Raw genomic sequence first — 24,656 nt, forward strand, 5'->3', positions numbered from 1 at the left:
ACTTCAGCTCTGGTCTTTGAGTAATTACATTTAATTGTGCACATCTGCCAAAAAATAGTTTCAGTGCTAGGCCCGGTGTGCTGTGATGTTCTTTCTTTTACTTAAAAACTTTACACACGAAATAGGCACATAATCCTCTCCCCTACTTCCAGATGCTTTGTCTCAGTCACAAAGCCCACTCTATGGTCCAGCACCTTCCCTGCAGAGCAGCTTTTGAATTTCACAAAGCAGCTCTCAGTACAAATGAGAATCTGCTGCAGAAATCAAAGACCAATTGAGCAGCAGGAGGGCAATAAGCCTTCCCTCAATTACTATTAGCTTTTGCAGCTGAACAAAGACCTAGATTTATTTGTATGAACAGTATGTTTTCTTTAATCAAACAGTGAAACTCTAACTGTTCACATACATTGCTTCTAAACAGTAGTTTCTAAAGGAGAACAGAGTTTGAATTCCAATTGTGTGACAGGCGCACAGTCTCTTCTCTTATTTGCACATTTGCATTCTGACATGTATGTATATGGTATTTCTATAGAATTAACTTAGCCAAAATACAGCAGAGCGTAGCACATGAGCAAAGACAGCCTTAAAGCCAGCAACTTGCGAAACTAGAACTAAAGGATTAGGATCTTCTAATTCTTTTCCCCTTTTCTGGATCCAGAAGTAATATGGTCATGTTTATATTTTCCTTTGGATTTTTATTTAGCGCAAACTTAACCAGAAGGTATAAGCACCAGTTTCATTACAGACAGACACATTAATTTTGTTAGGCATGGGGATATTACGTGATTTGCCCAGTATCACAGGATGTTGAGCGTCCCTTGCCGAGACTCGAACCCGGTTCCCCAGCTTCGCTCTAGCCGTTAGGTTGCTTTAAGCTTTTTCTTTAATACAAACATTATTAACATGAGAACAGGGATGACAGAGGAACAAGCCAATGGTGAAATGTACACTGTGGGGGACCCAAGATATGGGAAGAAGCAAAGCATTGTCCAAATTGTGAAAGATGTTTTGACTAACAGGATTACCTGACGAAGAAGAGAGATCTGTGTCCATGTTCATCTCAATGTTCTTCAGTTTGCTGGTGGCATTCAGTGGAGTCAGTAACGCCGGGAGGCACTGGGAAGTGAGGTGGTCCATGGATCAATTTCTTTAGATGAGGATTTAAATTTCTAAATACTAAGCATTAGCTTATTTCATGACATTTATTGATCCATTGGTAAGAGGCAGGAGCCTACAACAGGTACCTTACTATGCCGATTGCAGTCATTGGAGGTTTTATCTCAAGGAAAGACGGAGAAGTAGGGTGGTACAAGGAACAATTTCTGCAGGTGATGATTTCAAATTCTGAGTCCCGAGATTTAGGTGATGTCATGACATCCATCGGTCCACTCGTAGGAGGCAGAAGCCTACAACACAGGAGTTCAAGTCAGAAGGCTTTTTCCAGTCTGTGACTAATCAGAGTGTTGCCTTTATACATGTAGCAAGGGCAGCTGAAGAATTTCATGATCCTCTGGTGCGAGCTTAGAAAGTGTTGATTAGAAACGATCTGCAGATGGAGCCTATAACACCACCTGGTTCGGAGATGAAATACTAAGACTGGAAAGGAAGAAGGGAAATTATTGGAGATGAGATTAAAACCAGTTCTGGTAAGTCCCTCTATACCTCTAATAATTTAGAGTGCTCTATAATGTCAAAAGCAAAGAGAGATACCCAGTAGTAAGATTGTTAAAACTGCGTTCTATTGAAAGGAGCATTTGAGGTCAATTCAGACCGCAATGGAAAGGGGCACAGTCTAGTGTAGAAGTCTGAGATGATTTAATATTCTTTGAAATTGTGAACCGCTCTTGGAAGGCTGCTCTTTTAATGAGTTTGTCTAAGAATGGGGATGAAAGGGAATGATTCAAGTACATGAATCTATCAAAGATTCAATGTTGAAAGAATCAGAATAACATGATCTGGCCTGGGTTATGCATTAGAAAGCTTGTGGTCATCCAGTTTTGAAAGGCGGAGAAGTAGTCTTATAGAAGAGAATGGAGTCTTTTTTTCCTTACAGCACACAATTGTAAATTGAAAACTCGGATGGCGTAACCTTCCTGAGGCAAGGAGAGCAAAGAGAAAAGGATATGGGGAGACAACAAGGAAGAAGAGGTAGGTGAAGCCAAAAAAAAGATAATACCTCCAACACCTAGGGCAAGAAAATGGGTCCTAGGCCAGAGGCTCGGGGAAATGCTCAATTATATAGTTGGAGTAGTATGAAGACACAATAGAATTGGTAAAGTACTTAAAGAGCAAAGGTGTATGGTCAACTGTCAAAAGAAGATGTGAAACTGAGGAGGATGGAAGTAAGATGGAGGTCATGTACACAGTTGTTATGCTGTAATCAATAATGAGTCACCCAAGTGTGTGGAGGTAATTCAGTGTAACTTGCAAATGCTCTAGAGCTGTTAGAAGGCTACTTGATACAATGCATCCAATATCGTTTTGCAGATACTGGCAGGGACGGCGCAAAACTGTTGGACTCACTGGGCATTGGGGAACTTCTTTCAGGAGGGAAATCTGATCCCTTGGAGTAGACAGGCCTACTGGCAGGGTACTTTGTCACGCACAAGTGCTCGAGCGCCTAAGGGACGTGGCAGACACGGAGCCCACCCCTCACACAGGCACTTTTTACAGTTGACGGTGGAAGGCAGCTCATATCTTTGATCGTCCAGGCCATTCCAGGTAGAACCGCGGCTCCCATGGCCATCCTGCATTTGCAGTGGGAGCAAGATATGGGGCAGTGCCTAAGACACAAAGGGTGCTTGTCTATCTACCAAGTTCTCCCAAAATGCTCAGTTCCAATACATACAGCATAACATCCTCCACTGGGCCTATCTCACGCCGGTCAAGATCCATAGAATATATCCAGCACGCGCCGCCTGCATGCTTTCGAACCCCCCCCCCCCCCGCTATCCTCTCCCCCTGATGCCAAACTCTTTAGGCTGACATCCTCCACATGTTCTGGGACTGTCTGCTGGCAAGAACCCTATGGGTATACCATGTTTGAACAACATTGTTGCAAGTCAACAGGCCTACCGGACCTAAATAATCAGGGCAGTTGCGGCCTGGGCCTTTACAAACGAGGAAGGGCTACAGAAATGGTCAATCGCTTTATCGACTTAGGGCTGAGATTGGCTAGGAGCATAATAGAGATGAAGTGGAAGGCAGCAATGTTCCGAGGGGCCTTATGGTGGCAAAGGTCTGTGATTAGATGGGCAGGAGCAGAAACGGTGGAGCTGTGGCAGGAGGTCCGCGGTCTACGTAAGCACCACATTGTGGCAGCATAGGCCGACCTGGTGCACAGTCTCCAGACTGACCCTGCTGCAGTCCCTAACTGCACATGAGGGCAATGGCCCACTTAGGAAGGCACCCAGCCAGGGTAGAAATCGGCAGCTAGCACTATACTAGCACACCCACAACACAACGGCCATGGTAAATGAACCCTATCCACTCATCTAATATCCCGGACACACTTCTGAGACACCCTACAGAAGTGACAAAAGTCCATTATTTGATTATCTATTGATGTTGTACAGCTTACCAGGCCATGCTACAGATACTTGCTGTATTATCGACATTATACACAGTATAGTATAACAATTGCACCTAAAAAAGTAATGTATGCCCTCTGTATTCTATTGCTAAAAAATCCAATAAACATGGTTTAAAATAAATTGTAGAAACAAGTGCTTTTGCTATTATCAGATCAATCTAGCAAATGACCTTAACGAGGTTGACCTCATAAAGATCCATGCCTCAGGCTTTGTAGCACTCTACAAATAATAGATGCTATCCTTTATGTATAGAGAAGTCTTTTAATTTGAACATATATATAAGTTGGAGAACTATAATCTTAAATTGCAGTTATTTAAAACAGTATGCCAGTTGTATTACACACCGGACAGGATTCTTAAATGGGCAACAAATAATAAATTCAGTGATCGTACGAAATGCCCCAAATGTGATTTAATCGGGGCTGATATTATTCATATGTTTTTTTCTTGTCCGCATGTTGCTGAATTTTGGAATGGAGTTACTAAAATTGTTTCTACTAGACTAGCTAGTCCTATTATTTTTTCATTAACCGATGTATTTGTGGGTGTTTCAGGGGGCAATAAATCCCTATGTGATTTGCTGACTATTTTAATGACATGTGCTAGGCTGACTATTGCGAGAGTTTGGGTTCAACAAAATTCACCGACGGTTATGGAGTGGTGGAGTCTTGTTAAAGAAATATATAATATGGAGCAATCGCTTGCGATTACAAGGGGTCTGCATAGTAAGCGGAAAGTGAATAAAATGTGGGGATTAATTATGTCATAAAAATTGTTTCTTTTAATTACCTTATTATTACTTTTTTGCTATTGATATGTTGTTGTACTGTTTTTTTTTTTTTGCTGTATGTAAATAAACATTTTTTGGGGGGGTTTCCCCTTGATGGAAAAAAAAAAAAAAACACAAGTTGGAGAACTATTCATTAAACACCTGCAACACAATATGGATTTATGGCAGTACTGAATGATTCCGCTGAGGAGTACTTCAGCCTGTTAACTGCTATCAATCAATCAATCAGTCATTTATTAGGGGGTTAGTTTCAGAACGATTAGAAAAGGCAGAATTATTAAAACCAAATAGCACCAGTCCTAATATGGGGTTTGACAAATACCCCATGAACTTACTTATGCTGACAAAGGTAATCGTTCTCAATGTGTTCTTCCCAAATCATACTACCAATTGTTAAAGGCTGTATGAACACTACAGGCCATCAAATATTAAGCAAGATACAACTGCAGATGGTTACACCAAAATTATGTCAAAGTCATAGTTTTCCTAGTTTGAAGAATTTTTGGGTAGGGCCTAGGTACAAAGTTCCACAAAATCTAAAAATCTACTATAGGCGTATGCCTCCAGAAAAAGAGAGAAGCCCCTATTACAGAGCCAGAAATCACTAAACACAAAACAGAATCAATTCCTTGTTTGGCTAACAGTTTCACCCCCTGCATAGGGCTACTGTCAGGAGGCCCCTGACAGTGCGCCACCTTTTAAACAGTTCACAGCTAGTGAATCTTCTGAGGGCTGCTTTGACTCTGCGACCGCGTCTGTAATATGGCGCAGGCGCAGAGTCAAAGGTATTTCCTCTTTTGCATAGGGCACGCCCCTATGCAAATGAGAAAACACCCTCTGTTGATAGCGCTGGCACATTATGTGTGCCAGCGCTATTGGTATTATAGCAGGGGACAAACAAGCGTATGCGCCCCTTCTATAACACCAAAGTGCCTAGAGGGCGTGCAAAGCGGGTGCAAAAACCCATTGCGCCCCCGGAGCACTTATTGTAATACGGCCCCAGATCTCAACCATGAGCCATTGGCTACCAGTTTATGGAGCATACTATCATTGTTAAATAATAACCACAACCTACATTAACAAATCGTCACTTTTACTTTGGATTAATGTAAAATATACATTTAACATTGCTATGTCTTAGTGTAGTCTCCAAATTAAACGTTTTAATCATGCAAGCAGGGAAGCGGCATTTAACAAAAAAAACAATAATTGTTTACTTTGGGAAGAAACATTACATAAAGCACACCTTTGGGCTTCTGAATGAGTTCTCCACAATTAAGTATCCGTACTTCTGCCTGTGGCTTGCTAGAAGCGTCTGTTTTCTGGCTTTCAATTTCTCTCACAATCTCCTGTCCGGAAATTACTTGTCCAAAGACAACATGTAGACTGAGGGTGAAAAACAAAGAAAATGATGAACATGCACTCCATAAAGAGACCTAAATGCACACTTGAAGACAGTAAGTAAAAATGGAATGCAATATTTACCCATCTAAATGAGGTGTTGGTTTGGTTGTTCTATTCGTACCATCAGAATAAAGGGTTAAAACAAAGAAGCAGAGAAAACACAGTTAACGCCTCTAAAAGGAAAGAAAAACACAAATCCAATGAAAGCACAGCCAAATGGTGTGTATCTAAATTTAAATGTCATTTTTTAACAATAAGAGATTGCACATTAATTTCACCTTACTACAAAAGTCGAATGGATGTTACATGTTCCAATATTTATCAATAGCTCTCTACATTTAACAACCAGACGGTGAATTCTTGGCGACTACCTGATTCTCAAGCCATTTACTCGTGCAGCTAAAGGTATCTGTATCACAGTGACTGTTAAAGAAACCAATATTGCCCAAGAAAATCAAGTACAAATAATGCACCATTTTCTGATCCATAAGGAATGTGAGCCTCTAGTACTCCATACATAGCCTTTCATCACCACTGGAATTGCCATCACCTAGCCAATTTGCTTAGAGAAAAGTTGTAAAAGAAGTTTTAGTATTTCTTTAAATCATGTAAACAAATTACATATGAAGGTCACAGTTTTATTTTAAGGTTTTGCTAAGAAATTCAGTGTATTGGGTTCGTATAAGCAATCTAATTTATCAACACGAGAACTGTTCACCATCTCTTCCCCCAAAAGTCTTTTCCACTATCGACACTTCAGTATACGTACTACCAGAGGATTCTCATCTTTATTGATGGTCATCTGTCCACTGTGGATGTTCCTTTGCAAGTGGCACAGTGACGTCATTGTTCATTGTAGAAGCTCCCTCATTAAGTAACCTTTTCAGCATTTCCTCCACTACTGGTTCAGAATCATTCTGTAAGCAATTTTCAGTTGCACTGTGAAGTCAATGTTTTACATCTCGCTGGGGTTGCCTGCTGTTGGGCATCAGTAGTATGGATGTATTGTAGTGTTAGAAAATATGTTTCTTGCTAGAAGACTGTGGGTTGCTTTCACCTGCATTGTTTAGGATCTTGAATAAACATTGAGGATTACCAAATGTACGGCATGGTTATTTCGGTGCACAAGATGCATAACCCTGAATCCTCAAACTCTGCACACCAACAACGATGACCTGCACATCGATAGCCATGCCCAGCTGAACAACAATCACCCTCTGTGTCTGCACTTTCCCACTCTGATTGAAATCCTCCATGCTCATTTTTGATTTAGAGGAGCATTTATATATATTTTATTAATTTAGAGAGAGTGAGCCCAGCAAAAGCAGGGAAAATACAAACGTCACCTGTTTAGAAGGGAAGAGGAGCCCTGCAATTGATGGCAAATGGGCCAGAGGGCACTATTCTGGCAAGTGAGAAGGAAAAGCTTTGACAAGAGACTTACAGTGCATCATTTGAAGCGCTGGTCACTCAAACACAATGGAAAAGCAAGGAGGCTCCTGGAATACCAAAAGGGGCACAGTAAGGAACCTCCTCTAGAGAAAAAAGCCATTGGTTCCAAGACTACATTTACATATGAATCATAATCTCTCTTTGACCTCATCTTTATGAAAACATATTTATACATCATTCTCTCTCTTTTGGCTGCGTTCTCATTTGTTGATCTCAGTCTTAAGTGCCTCTCGGGCTAGGTCTCTGCGGTTAGGCTGGTGCCAAATTAATCTGCCTCTCTAATATCTCTAATATCTGCAGCAGAGGCCTCCCTATCTCTATCACGGTGAACCATCTTCATTCCGCATCCGTGAGTCCGCATGCTGTCACAACGCAGTCGTTACAACGACCGCGTTGTGACAACGCATACCATTACTCCGCAAGTCGTTACGACGACTTGCGGAGGGGGGAGAAGGTGTTGGATTTAAAATTCAACATCTTTCCTAAAGTCCGCACAGACTGGAGTTGGAATAGTAAATTTTACTATTCCAACATCCAGCGCCCCCTCCGCAAGTCGTTGTAACGACTTGCAGAGTAATCGTAACAACGACCGCGTTGTGACAGAATGCGGATTCAATACTTGCGGAGTGAAGAGGCATATTCCTCTATCACAACAGCATCAATAAGGAAAACATTAATAATCACATGTAAATGCCTCACCAACACCAAGCATAAGGCATTGCCTGCTTCATATATTTACTCAACTCGAGAAAGAAAAGAAAAAAAGACTCCTCTGATTTTCAAACACTGTTAAACTGTTCCAGGTTATTAAGAAAGGATTATTGTAATTCTGGAGCGGGCGGCGATATCTGATGAGATTATTTTCTGAGTGCCTTGTTTCTAAAAGAAATGTTCACAATCATAAATATTTATTATCATTTTCTTAAGGAAATACTCTCAGCAACTCTTGAAACAAGGGGAAGGTGTTTAAGAGTGTTCTACTTCCTATGAAACAAGCATTGGTAAATGCACTAGTTTTCGCCTATGTGATTAATAGTAAGTCATTTTTTGTTGTATGTTTTAGCTTTTGTGAGCAGTTGTGCAATATGAGTTACTGAAACTGTGTAAAAGTGTTGACTCATTTAATTAGAAAGGCAATGTATTGTGTAGTAACTGGTCGTAATATAAACCGAGGATATTAGATGATGGGCGGAGGATTTAACAAAAATTAAATGCAGCCCACAACGTACTCCCAATGAAAAAGTTATAAACATGTATTATGTACAGTAGTAATTTAGAGGGTGGAAGTGGGCATTGTAGAAACTACGAGAAGATGAGTTAAAAGGTTTCGGAGGGGCAAATAAAAATCGTACAGCTCAAATGCACGATTGAAATGCGAGCTGACGCGAGGAGATTACCAGGACAAGGACAAACCAAAAAATGGAGCGGAAAAACACAGATGCACACAATGGAATCAGTAGGGCCACTGGAATTATGCGATACTGCTGCTGCAGCATTTTCTGCATAACTATGGATCTGCCACATTTTCCATCATCTGCTGCACAATCTTCACATTTTAACTAAAAAACGGCTACTAGCTCAAACGGATCACAAATTACAAACAAGCATTTGCAATGCATAAGGTCTCGCATTAGGAAAGTTTGAGCTATTGGTATTGTAAATGACACATTTTTTATATATGTGTTGGTTTTGAAAATAGCAAAAATAATAGTTTTGTCATTTACAATGCCAATAGTTATAACTTGTGACACCTATAGCATTTGTAATGCAATATGTGTTGTATTCACGTGACTTAGATGTATTGATATTACAAATAACAATGGCTTTGAATTTTTTAAATAATTAATACTTAAATAAAAGGTATTGTAATTTATAATGGCAATAGCTTTCACTTTTGTAAATAACTTTTGTGAAGAATATGTTCAGTGTATTTTATTGTGACGAAAATCCAAGAACAGAAGTGAAATACTAACCTCTTTTTGTGACATTTGTAATAAAGCTTGAAACATTGAGAGATCATATTTGACCCAGTTGTTGTTGAATGGTTGCACAGATTGATGCTGTGGTGGCGCTGAGTGATGTTGTGGTGGCGACTAGTGATGCTGTGGCATTCAATGATCCTGTGGTAGCGCATAGTGATGTTGTTGTGCCCCTTAGTGATGCTGCGGTGGTGCTGAGTGATGCTGTGGTGATGCGATAGATAGAGTGAGTGGGATAGATAGATAGAGTGAGGGCGATAGATAGATAGAGGGAGGGCGATAGATAGGAGTGAGGGCGATAGATAGCTAGACAGATAGATAGAGTGATGGCGATCAGTATCTAAATAAATAGATAGAATGAGGGCGATAGATAGGTAGATAGAGTGAGGGCGATAGGTAGATAGAGTGAGGGCGATAGATAGATAGTGAGGGCGATAGATAGATAGTGAGGGCGATAGATAGATAGAGTGAGGGCGATAGATAGATAGAGTGAGGGCGATAGATAGATAGTGAGGGCGATAGATAGATAGTGAGGGCGATAGATAGATAGTGAGGGCGATAGATAGATAGTGAGGGCGATAGATAGATAGTGAGGGCGATAGATAGATAGAGTGAGGGCGATAGATAGAGTGAGGGCGATAGATAGAGTGAGGGCGATAGATAGAGTGAGGGCGATAGATAGAGTGAGGGCGATAGATAGAGTGAGGGCGATAGATAGAGTGAGGGCGATAGATAGAGTGAGGGCGATAGATAGAGTGAGGGCGATAGATAGAGTGAAGGCGATAGATAGAGTGAGGGCGATAGATAGACAGACAGATAGAGTGAGGACGATAGATAGTTGTGTGTGGTTGTGTGTGGTTGTGTGTGCGTGGTTGTGTGGTGTGTGTTATGCTTTGTTTTGCTATGTTTTGTTATGCTATGCTATGTTTTGTTGTGTTTGGTATGCTATGCTATGTTTTGCTAGGCTATGATATGTTTTGTTTTGTTATGCTATGTTTTGTTGTGTTTTGTTAAGCTATGCTATGTTTTGCTATGTTTTGTTGTGTTTTGTTAAGCTATGCTATGCTTGGTTAGGCTATGCTATGCTTGGTTAGGCTATGCTCTATGCTTGGTTAGGCTATGCACTATGCTTGGTTAGGCTATGCTCTATGCTTGGTTAGGTTATGCTCTATGCTTGGTTAGGTTATGCGCTATGCTTGGTTAGGTTATGCGCTATGCTTGATTAGGTTATGCGCTATGCTTTGTTAGGTTAGGTTATGCGCTATGCTTGGTTAGGTTATGCGCTATGCTTGGTTACGTTAGGTTATGTGCTATGCTTGGTTAGGTTAGGTTATGCGCTATGCTTTGTTAGGTTAGGTTATGCGCTATGCTTGGTTAGGTTATGCGCTATGCTTGGTTAGGTTATGCGCTATGCGCTATGTTATGCGCTATGTTATACGCTATGCGCTATGTTATGATCTATGTTATGCGCTATGTTATGCGCTATGTTATACGCTATGCGCTATGTTATGAGCTATGTTATGCGCTATGTTATGCGCTATGTTATGCGCTATGTTATGCGCTATGCACTATGTTGCGCTATGTTATGCGCTATGTTATGCGCTATGCGCTATGTTATGCGCTATGCGCTATGTTGCGCTATGGTATAAGTTATGCGCTATGTTATGCGCTATGGTATACGCTATGCGCTATGTTATGCGCTATGTTATGCGCTATGCGCTATGTTATGCGCTATGTTATGCACTATGCGCTATGTTATGCGCTATGTTATGCGCTATGCGCTATGTTATGCGCTATGTTATGCGCTATGCGCTATGTTATGCGCTATGTTATGCGCTATGCGCTATGTGTTGCGCTATGTTATGCGCTATGTTATGCGCTATGTTATGCGCTATGTTATGCGCTATGTTGCGCTATGTTATGCGCTATGTTGCGCTATGTTATGCGCTATGTTATGCGCTATGTTATGCGCTATGTTATGCGCTATGCTATGCGCTATGTTATGTGCTATGCTATGCGCTATGCGCTATGTTATGCGCTATGCGCTATGCTATGTGCTATGTTATGCGCTATGTTATGCACTATGTTATGCGCTATGTTATGCGCTATGTGTTGCGCTATGTTATGCGCTATGCGCTATGTTATGCGCTATGCGCTATGTTATGCACTATGGGCTATGTTATGCGCTATGTTATGCGCTATGTTATGCGCTATGTTATGCGCTATGTTATGCGCTATGTTATGCGCTATGTTATGCGCTATGTTATGCGCTATGTTATGCGCTATGTTATGCGCTATGTTATGCGCTATGTTGCGCGCTATGTTATGCTATGTTGCGCTATGTTGCGCTATGTTGCGCTATGTTATGCGCTAATTATATGCGCTATGTTATGCGCTATGTTATGCGCTATGTTATGCGCTATGTTATGCTGTGTTTTGCTATCCTATGCTTTGCTGTGTTTTGCTATCCTACGCTTTGCTGTGTTTTGCTATCCTATGCTTTGCTGTGTTTTGCTATCCTATGCTTTGCTGTGTTTTGCTATCCTATGCTTTGCTGTGTTTTGCTATCCTATGCTTTGCTGTGTTTTGCTATCCTATGCTTTGCTGTGTTTTGCTATCCTATGCTTTGCTGTGTTATGCTTTGCTGTGTTTTGTTATGCTATGTTTTGTTGTTTCACTATGATATGCTATGTTTTGTTTTGCTATCCTATGCTTTGTTTTGCTATGTTTTATGTTCTGCTGTTTTGTTCTGCTGTTTTGTTGTGTTATGTTATTCTATGTTTTGCTATGCTATGCTATTCTATGTTTTGCTATGCTATGTTTTGTTTTAAGTTATGTTATGCTATGTTTTGCTATGCTATCCTATGCTTTGTTTTGCTATGTTTTGTTATGTTCTGCTGTTTTGTTCTGCTGTTTTGTTGTGTTATGTTATGCTATGGTTTGTTTTGTTTTACTATGCTATGTTTTGTTTTGCTATTCTTTGTTATGTTGTTTTGTTTTGTTATGCTATTCTATGTTATGCTATGGTTTGTTTTGTTATGCTATTCTATGTTTTGCTGTGTTATGCTATATTTTGTTATGTTCTGCTGTTTTGTTATGCTATGTTTTGTTATGCTATGTTTTGTTATGCTATGATTTGTTATGCTATGTTTTGTTATGCTATGTTTTGTTATGCTATGTTTTGTTATGCTATGTTTTGTTATGCTATGTTTTGCTCTGCTATGGTTTGTTGTGTTATGTTAAGCTATGTTTTGTTGTTTTACTATGATATGCTATGTTTTGCTATGCTATGTTTTGTTTTGCTATCCTATGCTTTGTTTTGCTATGTTTTGTTATGTTCTGCTGTTTTGTTCTGCTGTTTTGTTGTGTTATGTTATGCTATGCTATGTTTTGTTTTATTTCACTATGCTATGTTTTGTTTTGCTATTCTTTGTTATGTTATGCTATGGTTTGTTTTGTTTTACTATGCTATGTTGTGTTTTGCTATTCTTTGTTATGTTATGCCATTCTATGTTTTGTTATGCCATTCTATGTTTTGCTGTGTTATGCTATGTTTTGTTATGCTATGTTTTGTTATGCTATGTTTTGTTATGCTATGATTTGTTATGCTATGATTTGTTATGCTATGATTTGTTATGCTATGATTTGTTATGCTATGATTTGTTATGCTATGATTTGTTATGCTATGTTTTGTTCTGCTATGTTTTGTTGTGTTATGCGATGTTTTGTTGCTTTGCTATGATATGCTTTGTTTTGCTATGCTTTGTTTTGTTATGCTATGGTGTTTTGTTGTGTTTTGTTATGCTATGCTTTGTTGTGTTTTGCTATGCTATGCTATGTTTTGTAGTGTTTTGCTATCCTATGCTTTGTTTTGTTATGCTGTGCTTTTGCTATCCTATGCTTTTGTTTGTTATGCTATGCTATGCTATGCTGTGTTTCGTTATGCTATGCTATGTTTTGTTATGCTATGCTGGTAAGGGTATGTGAGGGTGTGTGTGAGGGTGTGTGAGGGTGAGGGTGTGAGGGTGTGTGAGGGTGAGTGAGGGTGAGTGAGGGTATGTGAGGGGTGTGAGGGTGAGAGTGTGTGAGGGTGAGTGTGTGAGGGTGAGTGTGTGAGGGTGAGGGGGGGTGAGGGGGTGAGGGGGTGTGAAGGTGAGGCAGTGTTAGGGTGAGGCAGTGTGAGGGTGAGGGGGTGTGAGGGTGAGGGGGTGAGTGAGGGTGAGGGGTGTGAAGGTGAGGGGGTGTGAGGGTGTGAGGGTGAGAGGGTGTGTGAGGGTGTGTGAGGGTGTGTGAGGCTGAGTGAGGGTGTGTGAGGGTATGTGAGGGTGTGTGAGAGTGAGGAGGTGTGTGAGGGTGAGGAGGTGTGTGAGGGGTCAGGGGGTGTGAGGGCGTGAGGGTTAGTGAGGGTGAGTGTCTCCAATGCCTTCTTTGAAAATGTTCAGTGCTGCAAATAGAGCATGCCGCCCTAATTATCACAGCATGAGGCCCCAAAGTGATAATTATCACAGCATGCAGAGAGCCGCCCCACCCTGCTGGAGCACTCAACTGCACATTAATTATAGTTGAGTGCTCCAGCAGCCTGGGGCGCCTGTTGACATGCTGTGATAAGTGGGTCTCATGCTGTGATAATTGTTGCGGCGCCTGAGGAAGTGGAGACTCCTGCTGGGATAATTGGTCTTGTGGGCCTCAGGAAGTAGAGTTTCATGCTGGGATAATTGGTCTGGCGGGCTTGCAGCGCCTGACGTCCAACAAACGTGCACAAGCTGCTCAACCTTGAAGCGCGTTCACAGACCTGGGTCGGCTCGTGCCCAGGTCTGTATCGGGCTCGTTCACAGCTGTTACTCCCTTGACAGGGAGGAAGGTGACTATAGTCTCGCTGGAGGGAGCGCTTCTCGCTCCAACGCCAGCTCGACCTAAAAATGTGGCAACGTGCAGGGAAAGGACCTACACATAGGTTGACTGGTCATCTTTCAGTTGATTATTACTGTTTTGGTTGTTTAATATTAATGAGGGTAATTCTTTACACAGACAGTGTTACCATTTGTAAAAATAACGAAATAATAAAGTAGTACTTTCACAAAATGTGTTGTGCCACATAATTTGCCTTTCTTTATCGCATTATTTAGCAAACCTTGATGCATAATATTGCCCTCACCTGCCACATATTTCGACTTACACTGGGAATAAGGTGATGTTCAATAGACAGCACCAGACCAATCTGTCTTGTCTTTCAGAGCCACTTTTTGCGATACGCACTCAGCATATGTTTGATGCTTAGGTAATAAAGAATGGCATGGCCTGGTCTTCCACAAAACCTAGACTTATCACTATCATGTAAAGTTTTGCACAGGGGCCTAAAAATTAGCAAACAAATATTTCATTATTTTGTCAGCATACAGAGTCAAACAAATTTGCTCCACTTTCCGAATGTGCAGGATCATTGTGGATCTGTGATACAAAAGCAAAGATTTTTAAGCTCCATTTTTTGCAGAAAACATGGCACAAAGTCCGTCTGCGCCAGTTTCAAGAAGCAATTATAGTGTAAAGTCAGTTTATCCCATTTTTGACCCAGTGAAAAAACATGGACCAACAGCGAATCTCAATCCTCCTCTCCTTATTACACAAGTCATAAAATGGATTGGATAAAAAAATGTGGTTCAGTATGTTGCACAGCAAACCTTAGCATATGTAATTTGTTTTAAAACGGTCAGATGTAAAGAGATCTCATATGTGCTAAAATGACAAGAATGGCCGACTGGGCACAATGATACTCAGAGCGTAGCACATCCTGCATGTATCCTCCCACTTAACTGACCATGTGACTTATAATGGTAGGAACAATGCTCATAGTCTCCAACCACACACAGACCAAAAAGTAGGGCACCCAAGAGGGAAATTGTGCAGCAGAATGACAAGGTGGTTCATTTACACACTCACGCTAGAGTGTGGCCTATGTTTGGTATGTAGTTGGTGTTTCCAAGAGTACAGAGGTCATCAGTGCTAGTAATCTTGCATATGGTGGCCACTAATGTAACCTTGGCTGATGTGGTTACCACCACTTCTCTAATAATATTAATACATTTGGAGGATTCCCATTGAAGACAAGTAGCTTTTAATACAAAAAAATATTGGAGACCCCTGCGATCCATCAGTGCTCAAAAGAATGGTACAATGTGTTAGGATTTCTTAATCAGCTGAGAGGTTTAGAGGGAATAGGACCAGCTGGAGTGCCAAGGGGAAGCTATTCTTGGGACTCCCTAAGGAGTAGATTGACTTCTCCCAGAATAGCTGCTCACGATCGAATGGCATGCTCATGAAGTCTTATTTGGATATCTACAGAACCGTCAATGGAGCGCATCCAATGATGATGTATCATCACTGTACATGAGAATGTAGGGTGACAATTGTGGGCCTGAAATGAGTGAAAGTGCCCCGGCAGTCCGGTCCTCACATAAGCATTGTCTGGAAATGTCGAGATAACCAGTGACCAAACATTAAAAGGGTGGTCAGGCAAAGTGATCACCGTCATTTATCAGCTCCCGTAGAGCCTGGACACAGCGTTCTAGATATCCATCACATTTGCAATGCGATGGGCTAAGCTTCCAGGGGCAATACATTTTTTCGACCATAAAGTCTAACTTGTTAGACTGATGGTCCGATTTCGGGTCACAAGGTACGGGACTGCATTGCTGAGCGATGTGCCTGTAGGACACCGGGACTGAGAAGGGTTTCTTTCAAGTAGCAAGAGCTATCAAACATTCTTTAAGCTGACATCCGCTCTATGAAATTTCTTTTTGTGGAGGTCTTCAACTACAGATGTTACACAAAGTTTCAGGAAGCAAGAAGAATATTGTTTGTTTCTTTAAGAAACAAGGGAGGCAAAGCCTAAGAGCAGTCACAGGCCTTATGCTAGGTAGCTGAACATTCTTTTGCCTTCAGTTCTTCAAAATTTGCTCAAAGATAAGAGTGATTCTTCTGAACTGGGTCGGCTCGGCCATATAAAACAAATCTGCCTCTTCATTCTCTTTAACAATTTTGGGCAAACTAATTGTGTAAAGAATGCGTTTGGAGAAATAAATTCAGGAAACAATAATAAGCAGCAGTTAATTTAATGCCCACCAGTTTCATGGTGCATGTAAAGCAGCCCTCAAGTAGACTTATCCACACAACATAATAGAAGCTGGCAAGCAGAAGAAAATCTAAACGTTCAGTGTTAAACATTATGAAAAACAAAGAAAAATGTGCCCGTGAGACTAAGATCTAAAAGATTCTAAATCATATTGCTGTTTAACAGAGCAGATAAAAGTTATGATAACATGGAAATCAGAGGTGGGTTATTACAAACCAAGATGAATGTAAGAAGCTGGCTTTGTATGTAATACTATAAATAATCAAGGGAGGGGGATAGAAGCTCGGATCCATTCAGCTTCCGGTCAGAGATAGGTAATAGAGGGGAGAATAGATCACTTGTACCTGTATTACCAGGGTCAGGTGTGTTGACCAACTTAAAAACCCTCATTCACGTACAGAGAAGGTAAAGTGGTATATCTTGATTCTCCTCTTATCATAAGATGTAAAAGCATCATCATCGGGTCTTTTTTGGCAAAATGCTTTCCTCCACCTGGAGGTAGACCAACTGGTGATAACAGTAGTGATCAGTGATAACGAATAGTCACCGGTCTTACACATGGACAATCAGGTGCTATAAAACAGTGACTTTTCTATATGCGCACCACCACAGTTTTTAACCTTGCCTCCTCTCCTACCAAATAAAGTTCTGTTGGGAAGGAGGGGCATCCAAAGACAGGCAGCAGAGAGAGACTAGGGGACAGGTCCGGGAGCTCCCAACGGGGGCTCTGTTCGTGAAGGTCCAGGGAGAAAGGAACACAGTCGGTTGTTGCGGACTCGGGTGGGGATCTCGGGTGCAGACAGTTTTGGTCGGCTGGGCCTGTGTGTCAAAGGCAACTAAGGTTCTTGATTAGGCCTGCAAATGGTACAGCTGGGCCACTCTCAGTGCTGGCCTCTGTGGTGCGGACGTCCCTCTTCGGCAAGTTGGCCTATGCGGCGTTGGAAGTCTTGACCGGACTCAAACAAGCTTTAGTTGCTGCTAGGCGTTCAGTACCCCAGGTATTTGGTTGGTCCCGTCATCTTCTCACTTGGTGGGGAGACGGATCTGACCTCCTGGAGCACAGTGACCTCTTCCTGGGCGGCTGCTGCGTCAGTGGACCCAATGAACAGCAATATGGTGAACCGGACATTGTGGTTGGTGCCTGCAGGCAAGTGGCTCCTCCACTTCAAGGGAAATGCTGACGGCGTGGCGAAGTGCGGGAGGACCTGCAAGACTTTTGGAGGATGCATAGCTGCAGGACAAGTCGGTTTGTTGCAATTGTCGGGGCAGGAGCAAGTAGGCAGGTTTTGGCGACAAAGTACACCAGTAGCCCGCAGTTCTCGCTTCTTTGGCTTGTCTCAGTCCTTCCTTTCTCTTCAGGCAAATCTGAGTTCCTGGTGTCAGGGAGGCACATAACTACTCAATATAGGGGTGCTAAGGGAAGGGTAGCATCCAATGGGCTACTTGCACTTGGGGTCACTACACACCCACACAGGACCACTACATGTGAGGAGTGGGCCTAACCCTGTACCAGAATTCCTAATTCCACCAAAATCAAAATAGTGGAACCCTTTTTTGTGGAGCACATCAAGCAGCCCACCTTAGGGGTGTGACTGGCCTGGCAGTGCACCACGCCTCCTTGCATAGCCAATTACCCACCTGTCCTGGTGCCAGATGGACCTCAGGGCAGGGGGCGCCATCTCTCAAGTCTGGGGGAAGCAGGGGATTGCATATCAAAGGCAGCAGAGGCTTTGAAGCCTCTGGCCTTTTGTGTGCAGATTCACAAGCTATCCTGCTGGAGGAGGTGTGAACACCTCCTGCCAAAGCAAGCATGGTTTCTAACATCAGAGCGCTGGCTCTGACCTCCAGTGGGTCAGAAACCAGTCTGTGGTGGCAGACTGGACAATATCAATCAGCCAGCCCACTAAGAGCCTGGTAAGTTTTCAGGGGGCACCTCTAAGGTGCCCTCTGGATGTATATCTTAATAAATCCACTACTGGCATCAGTATGGATTTATTAAGACGAGATGTTGGATACCAAACATCATGGGTTTCAGTGAAGCCATCATGTAGCTGAAGTACTAGTAATGACTAGTGCCTAGTACATATGCTTAAGATGGCTTAACTGCTCACTTGTACAATGAAGCAATTGAACTAGACAGCACAGGTTCATCATGCAGATGCGTCCTCACATGTAATATATTGCAATCTGCCTTAGGGATAGAAGGCCTGCTATGGAGTGACTTGTATTGCATGCAGTGTCTGGGGGCATGGCACACAGTGTGAGCGCCATGCCATGCATTCGCATTTCTGGGCACCATTTCACGCAACTTGCATTGGCAGTCTGCATGAGATTGGTGATGGGTCGCTTTGGGTGGCACAATACAAGCTGTAGTCCTTTGGGACCCTCTTTCGTACCCATACCCTAGCTACCAGGGGTACCATTTACCATGAACTTACAGAGGTGCTAAAGTTCCGGGCAACTGGGAAACAATCGGACAGTTATCTTGTCTTAGGGAAGGAGTACTGGCATTGGGGTCCTGTTTAGCCGTAATCTAGTGCACTTCAGTCAAAATTGCATCAAATACCAAGCAAAAAGTGGTGGTAACTATGTCAAAAAGGGTCACTTTCCTACAAAGGTGCTCACACACCAGAATCAGATACTACAATAAATAACAAAGCAGCAAGATGATGTACAGATAATAATCCCCGATTCAATCTAGAAAAACAATACACAATTCAACTTTTTAGGTCAACAATACTTACATAAAGAATTGTGAACCATTTGTGTCCTTCCCTCTGTTGGCCATTGACAGTAGAAATTCTTTGTTGTGCTTAACAGAAAAGCTTTCATCTAGAAAATTGGAGGTAAACATCATAGCACAGTTTAGTGATACAGCACCTTAAATACAAAATGTAAAATTCACTTCATGAATGTAGATAGCCTTCAGCTTGGTAAGAAGAACAGTTGACAACTCCTACTTTGAACTTCTGGATAAATAATGCATTTGGTTGAAAACGTGAATCATAGTTTGCACTCTAATTTTCAATTGTTTCATGGATCGCATATGTAATATACTGACCTAATTTGTATTTGTTCTTCACATTTAAGTTCCCCTCTCCACCAAGCCGCTCATTTGTCTCAACTATTTTGTTTAAGATAATCTGGTCGGATAGCTGCTCAACTTGTTAGTTGTAAAATGCTTTTACTTCCATGTGACTAAAAGTACATTCAGGGGCACAGCTATCATTGTTGCACCAGGTGCAGCCCTGAGTAGCCCACTGAACCAAGATGATTGCAGTATTAATACCTCAACAGTCAAAAGGGTCATTTTCCTTGATCACGGCATGCTTGCTGTATTAATGAATAAATTACGATACGCCATGAAAAAATTATGATAGGCCTTAAAAGCGCAACAGCACTCAAGGCTAATAAACCTTATCAGGAAACAAAAACAACAATGAGTGGTGAAAGTTATCAACTGACACTCACTCCACTCAAGCCCTCAACAATGTAGTACTATTTTCCACAAGGAAGGGAAATGAAGCACTAGAGGTAAATCCAATCACAAGGTAAATGTCTTCTATTTTTTTTCATTGCCTGTTGGATCAGGGTACCGTACCATTTTTAGGTCTCACCAACATAGCGCACGTGCTGTGCAGCATAGTTTACCATTCAGCTCTCTTGCCAATTGTCCACAGCATACCATTAGTTTTTTTGTTGTCACTTTTATTTGCAGTCTTTCGAATGCTTAGTTCTCTACTTTCCCTTCCTTTCTTGTGTTAGCTCCTCAGTGAAGTATGGACTAAGCACATAGGTTCATCCTCATCTTTGTTATTCCTTGTAGTTTGCAACACACTCATTCTTTTATTTTATAAGAGTTTTGCAATTGATCCTGGAGGTGCAATGTGTTTTCTGACTTTTAACACAGGCATATGGCGTCTTATTATTCTTTCAGTAGAGAAACAGAAATCCTTGCACCAACGCATTTGAGCAAGATAGAGGAGAATGTTGGAAGCAGGCGACCCCGGTGGCAGAGGGTTCGCGCCTGCAGCGAATAACGAGACAGTGTCTGGCGGAATTGAACGCTGCGCCCAGCTGATTCAGAGCTGGGGCGCAGGACCTGATCCTTGCTTTTAACTTGCTCCCAGCCAACAGGAGCTTAACTTTTTACTCACTTGGTCCGGGCTCGGTGGAGTGTGGGCGCCATTTTCCTTTGGGATCGCCAGGCGACCCAGCTCGGCGCCACACCCACCGCGCTCCGCCCTTACTTAGCAGCGGCCTCCCCCTCAGTCGTCATCTGGAAGCAGGCGACCCCGGTGGCAGAGGGTTCGCGCCTGCAGCGAATAACGAGACTGTGTCTGGCGGAATTGAACGCTGCGCCCAGCTGATTCAGAGCTGGGGCGCAGGACCTGATCCTTGCTTTTAACTTCCTCCCAGCCAACAGGAGCTTAACTTTTTACTCACTTGGTCCGGGCTCGGTGGAGTGTGGGCGCCATTTTCCTTTGGGATCGCCAGGCGACCCAGCTCGGCGCCACACCCACCGCGCTCCGCCCTTACTTAAACGTGCACAATGAGGAAGCGCAGCGGACGCGACGAAGGCGCGCCGAAGTGGCACCTAAGTCAAGCCCGCCTGCGCCCGTCCGCGGCCGACTGGGGCCAGGGGCGCGTCCTAATGCCCTGTTTTATTCTCCTGAGATATTACGCTCTTTTCAGGGGGATTGGCCTCTGCCTGCTCCTATTATTCGGCACATCTCTGCTCTGGGACTTAATCCTGCCCCTCATCAAACTATCCCTTCCCATACAATTCCTCCATTGGCCTCTGTACCTGACCCAGATCCCTTATCTGTTCTCCCCGCCCTGTCTGTTATGTTACTTAACACCAGGTCAGCCGTTAAGCACCACCAGGAATTATTTGTGCTGCTTGATACCCACCAGCCTGACATGTTGCTGTGAACAGAAACATGGTTTTGTGAGTCCTCCCTGCCTTCCCTCTTGGTCGCTCTTCCTTCGTCTTATGTGGCCCTCCGTGCTGACCGGTCTGGGGGTAAGGCAGGGGGTGGTGTGGCTTTAATAGCTCGAACTGAGCACAACTTTCAACTTGTGTCCTCCTCTCCCATTATCCCTACCGAACACCTGGTGGCTCGTTCCCTTGCTTTTTCTCCCCCACTTACCTGTTTATTAATGTACCGCCCTCCCCAGCCATCCCACTTGTTTTTACCAGCATTTCAGGACTTACTGGCCACTTTAGCCATTAATCACACCTCAGTCCTGGTATTAGGGGATTTTAATTATTGGCCCCTAGACCCTCACGAATGTTCTGCCTCCAAACAATTTTCGGATTTTCTCCTATCCCTGAACTTTGTTTCTCATTCACAGACTCCCACACATATTCACGGCCATGTATTAGACCAGGTCTGGTCTCTCAATACCTTGGTCTTTTCCATGACCGTGTCTCCCTGCCCTTGGTCCGATCATGCTTTGATTTCCTTTTCTCTCTGCCTTAAGCCGATAGCAAAAATCCCGCTTGCCAAAAACACCTGGGCGCGGAATTGGAACAGGGTAGATCTACCTGCGCTGTCCTCTTCCCTCTTGAATTCTGCACCTAATCTAGAGGGTCTACCTTCCATCTCTCAAGCCGCTGCCATCGAGACTTGGCTTGCTGGAGGCTGCGACAAGGTAGCCCCTTTTCGCCGGATATCAATCCGGAGACCTAAGGAGTCCAATCGATGGTTTGGCGACGATTTAAAGAAAAAAAAGTTGACTCTCAGGCAGGCCGAGAGACAATGGAGAAGGCAGTACTGCCCCTTATTAAAAACTCACTATACGTCTCTACTGAGTGATTATAAAAGGGCCATTTTAGGTGCTAAAACTGCTTATTTCTCTGCCAAAATATTGGTGGCAGAAAATAAACCTAGGGAGATCTTCTCCATTGTCCATGACCTGGCCTATTCTGATAGGGCCACTCTTAAGCCCCCTCCTACCCAGTCCCTTTGTGATTCATTAAACTTATATTTTTTGGAAAAAATTAGCAACATTAAAGCCAACATTCCCCCCCCCCTTCCCCTACTTTTGTTGAGCCTCACCCCCCGGTTGCCCATGGCTGTCTCTCCTCTATTCCCCTGCTTACCGAAGAGGTGTTCCTCGCAATACTTCCTAAAGTTAAGTCTGGTTCCCCGGCAGATATCTGCCCAGCTCACATACTACAACAAATCTACACTACTTGCCCCAATCCACCAATTTCTTTCCTCAACAGCTCGCTGGCTCAGGGTGTGGTAATTCCAGCTCTTAAATCTGCCATCATAGTGCCCATCCTGAAGAAGCCTGGTGCGGACTCCTCCGCTCCCGTCAATTACCGCCCCATCTCCCTCTTGCCCTACTTGGGCAAGGTGTTGTAGTGCCATGTAGCATCGGTTCTTAGCGCCCATGTAGAAGCCAATGGAGTCCTAGCATCTCGTCAGGCAGGTTTTCGACCTAGGCACTCCACCGAGTCCGTTGTGGTGTCGGTCCTGAACAACCTCAGGGAAGGTATGGACCATAACAACTACCAGGCTCTGGTGCTCCTCGACCTCTCCGCCGCCTTCGACACGGTTGATCATACCATCTTACTTTCCCGTGTCGGAGCGACGGGGGTCGGGGGCTCAGCCCTGGTTTGGCTATCATCCTTCCTGAGGGACCGCACCCAGGCGGTCCGGTTGGGGGACTTTTCAGCCACACAACTTAAGGTCACTTGTGGTGTCCCCCAGGGTTCTTCTCTATCCCCTCTCTTGTTTAATCTCTATATCTATCCTCTGATCTTTGCTCTTCAACAACTGGAGGTCACCGTGTATAATTATGCGGATGACCTCCAGCTTATCTTTTCTCTTTCTTCTTCTCCCCACTCTATTTCTAATTTTCAGTCTATTATGATTTTCATCAGGGACTGGATGGACCACAACCATCTGAAGCTGAACCCTGATAAAACAGAATTAGTCCTTACGGGTGGTCCCTCCAGTCCCTGGAACTCCTTATTCTGGCCTTCTTCCTTAGGATCCCCTCCCACTCCCTCTTCCTCAGTTAAAACTCTGGGTGTCAAAATCAATAGTCAACTTAATCTTCATTCACAAATTAACTCTGTTGTTTCTTCTTGCTTTCTCGTTCTTCGAACTATTCGCTCTGTTTCTCGTTTTTTTTCTTCCCCTGCACTTAATCTCATCATGTCCGCTCTGGTGATCTCCCGGCTGGACTACGCTAACGCGCTATACAACGGCATACCGGCGTATAGTTTGCGGAAGCTCCAGCTGGTTCAAAATCAGGCGGCTAGATTGGTGTATGGTCTCTCTTGTTCCCATCACTCCACCCCCTTACTGAAGGCACTACATTGGTTACCGGTTAGGGAGCGATCCCTTTTCAAAACTGTCTGCATGGTCTTCCAGGCGCGCCAGGGTACGGCTCCTGCCTTCATTTGCTCTTTGCTAAAGGAGTATACCCCTGTTCGGGAGCTCCGATCATCCTCCCAATCTCTTCTCCAGGTACCCCGCTACCGACGCAAGAAATGGGGCGGAACCAATTTCTCAATTTTGGCACCATCCTTTTGGAATTCCCTTCCTGATCACTTGCGTCTAGCTAGACATTATCCCCTCTTTCGGAAAGATCTCAAGACCTTTTTGTTTACCCAGGCTTTTCCCAATGTTATCTGATTTTAATTTCCCCTTCACTGGCTTGTTGTTCCAACTGTTAATTTAGCTTCCATAAGCGCCAAGAAACCGCATGGTGAATGTAGCGCTATACAAATATTTTAAATTCAAATTCAAATTCAAGGGGCACAAATCGCTAGGGGGATCCATATTTACATAGCAGTCAGAGTCCAAACAAAGTCTCCTCCTTGGTATTTTAAATCCAGTACAAGGTTGTACCTCTGGACAAAGAGAGGTGCATCTGAGCTAGCTATAGTGTAGCAGGATGGCAGTGCCTGCCAGCCGACTGAACCCCATATTGGAAATAATGGGCAAGGATATTAGCGCTCCTTCATGGGGGATTGGCCTGGCTTCCGCCCTCTTTCCTTACAATATCAACTCCACTGAATTTGCTATGCCATTCCACATAGGTCTGCCCTTACTTATTGGGGTGGCTAGGGACCTGATGCAGGGATTGAGGTTGCTGCCAAAGATGAAGTTTGCTTTCTAAAAGCATCCATATGGTCACCCTCCACATCAGGGAGTAACAAGCAACCATTCAACTGATTGAGGTTGCGATTTTGTACTATGAATCCATTTTTGCATGAACAGTCAAGCAAAGTGGTGTATTCTCTGGTGCACTGTATTTTTTCTCAAAAAGCGAAGGATGCTCTC

At 43.3% G+C, this 24,656-nt stretch overlaps 1 protein-coding gene across 1 annotated transcript in view; it reads right to left on the reverse strand.

The window, feature by feature from the left end:
• PPIG (peptidylprolyl isomerase G) overlaps positions 1–24,656 on the reverse strand; it is a 340,378-nt gene that overhangs the window by 207,558 nt on the left and 108,164 nt on the right. The window contains exons 6-8 of the mRNA XM_078681607.1: positions 19,092–19,179; positions 5,869–5,898; positions 5,630–5,769 (exon numbers count right to left, since the gene is read on the reverse strand). Of these exons, the coding sequence (XP_078537733.1) occupies positions 5,630–5,769; positions 5,869–5,898; positions 19,092–19,179 (258 nt within the window). The remainder of the gene's footprint in view (positions 1–5,629; positions 5,770–5,868; positions 5,899–19,091; positions 19,180–24,656) is intronic.

Source organism: Lissotriton helveticus, chromosome 3_1 (assembly GCF_964261635.1).
Source record: "Lissotriton helveticus chromosome 3_1, aLisHel1.1, whole genome shotgun sequence".
Classification (NCBI taxonomy): domain Eukaryota; kingdom Metazoa; phylum Chordata; class Amphibia; order Caudata; family Salamandridae; genus Lissotriton; species Lissotriton helveticus.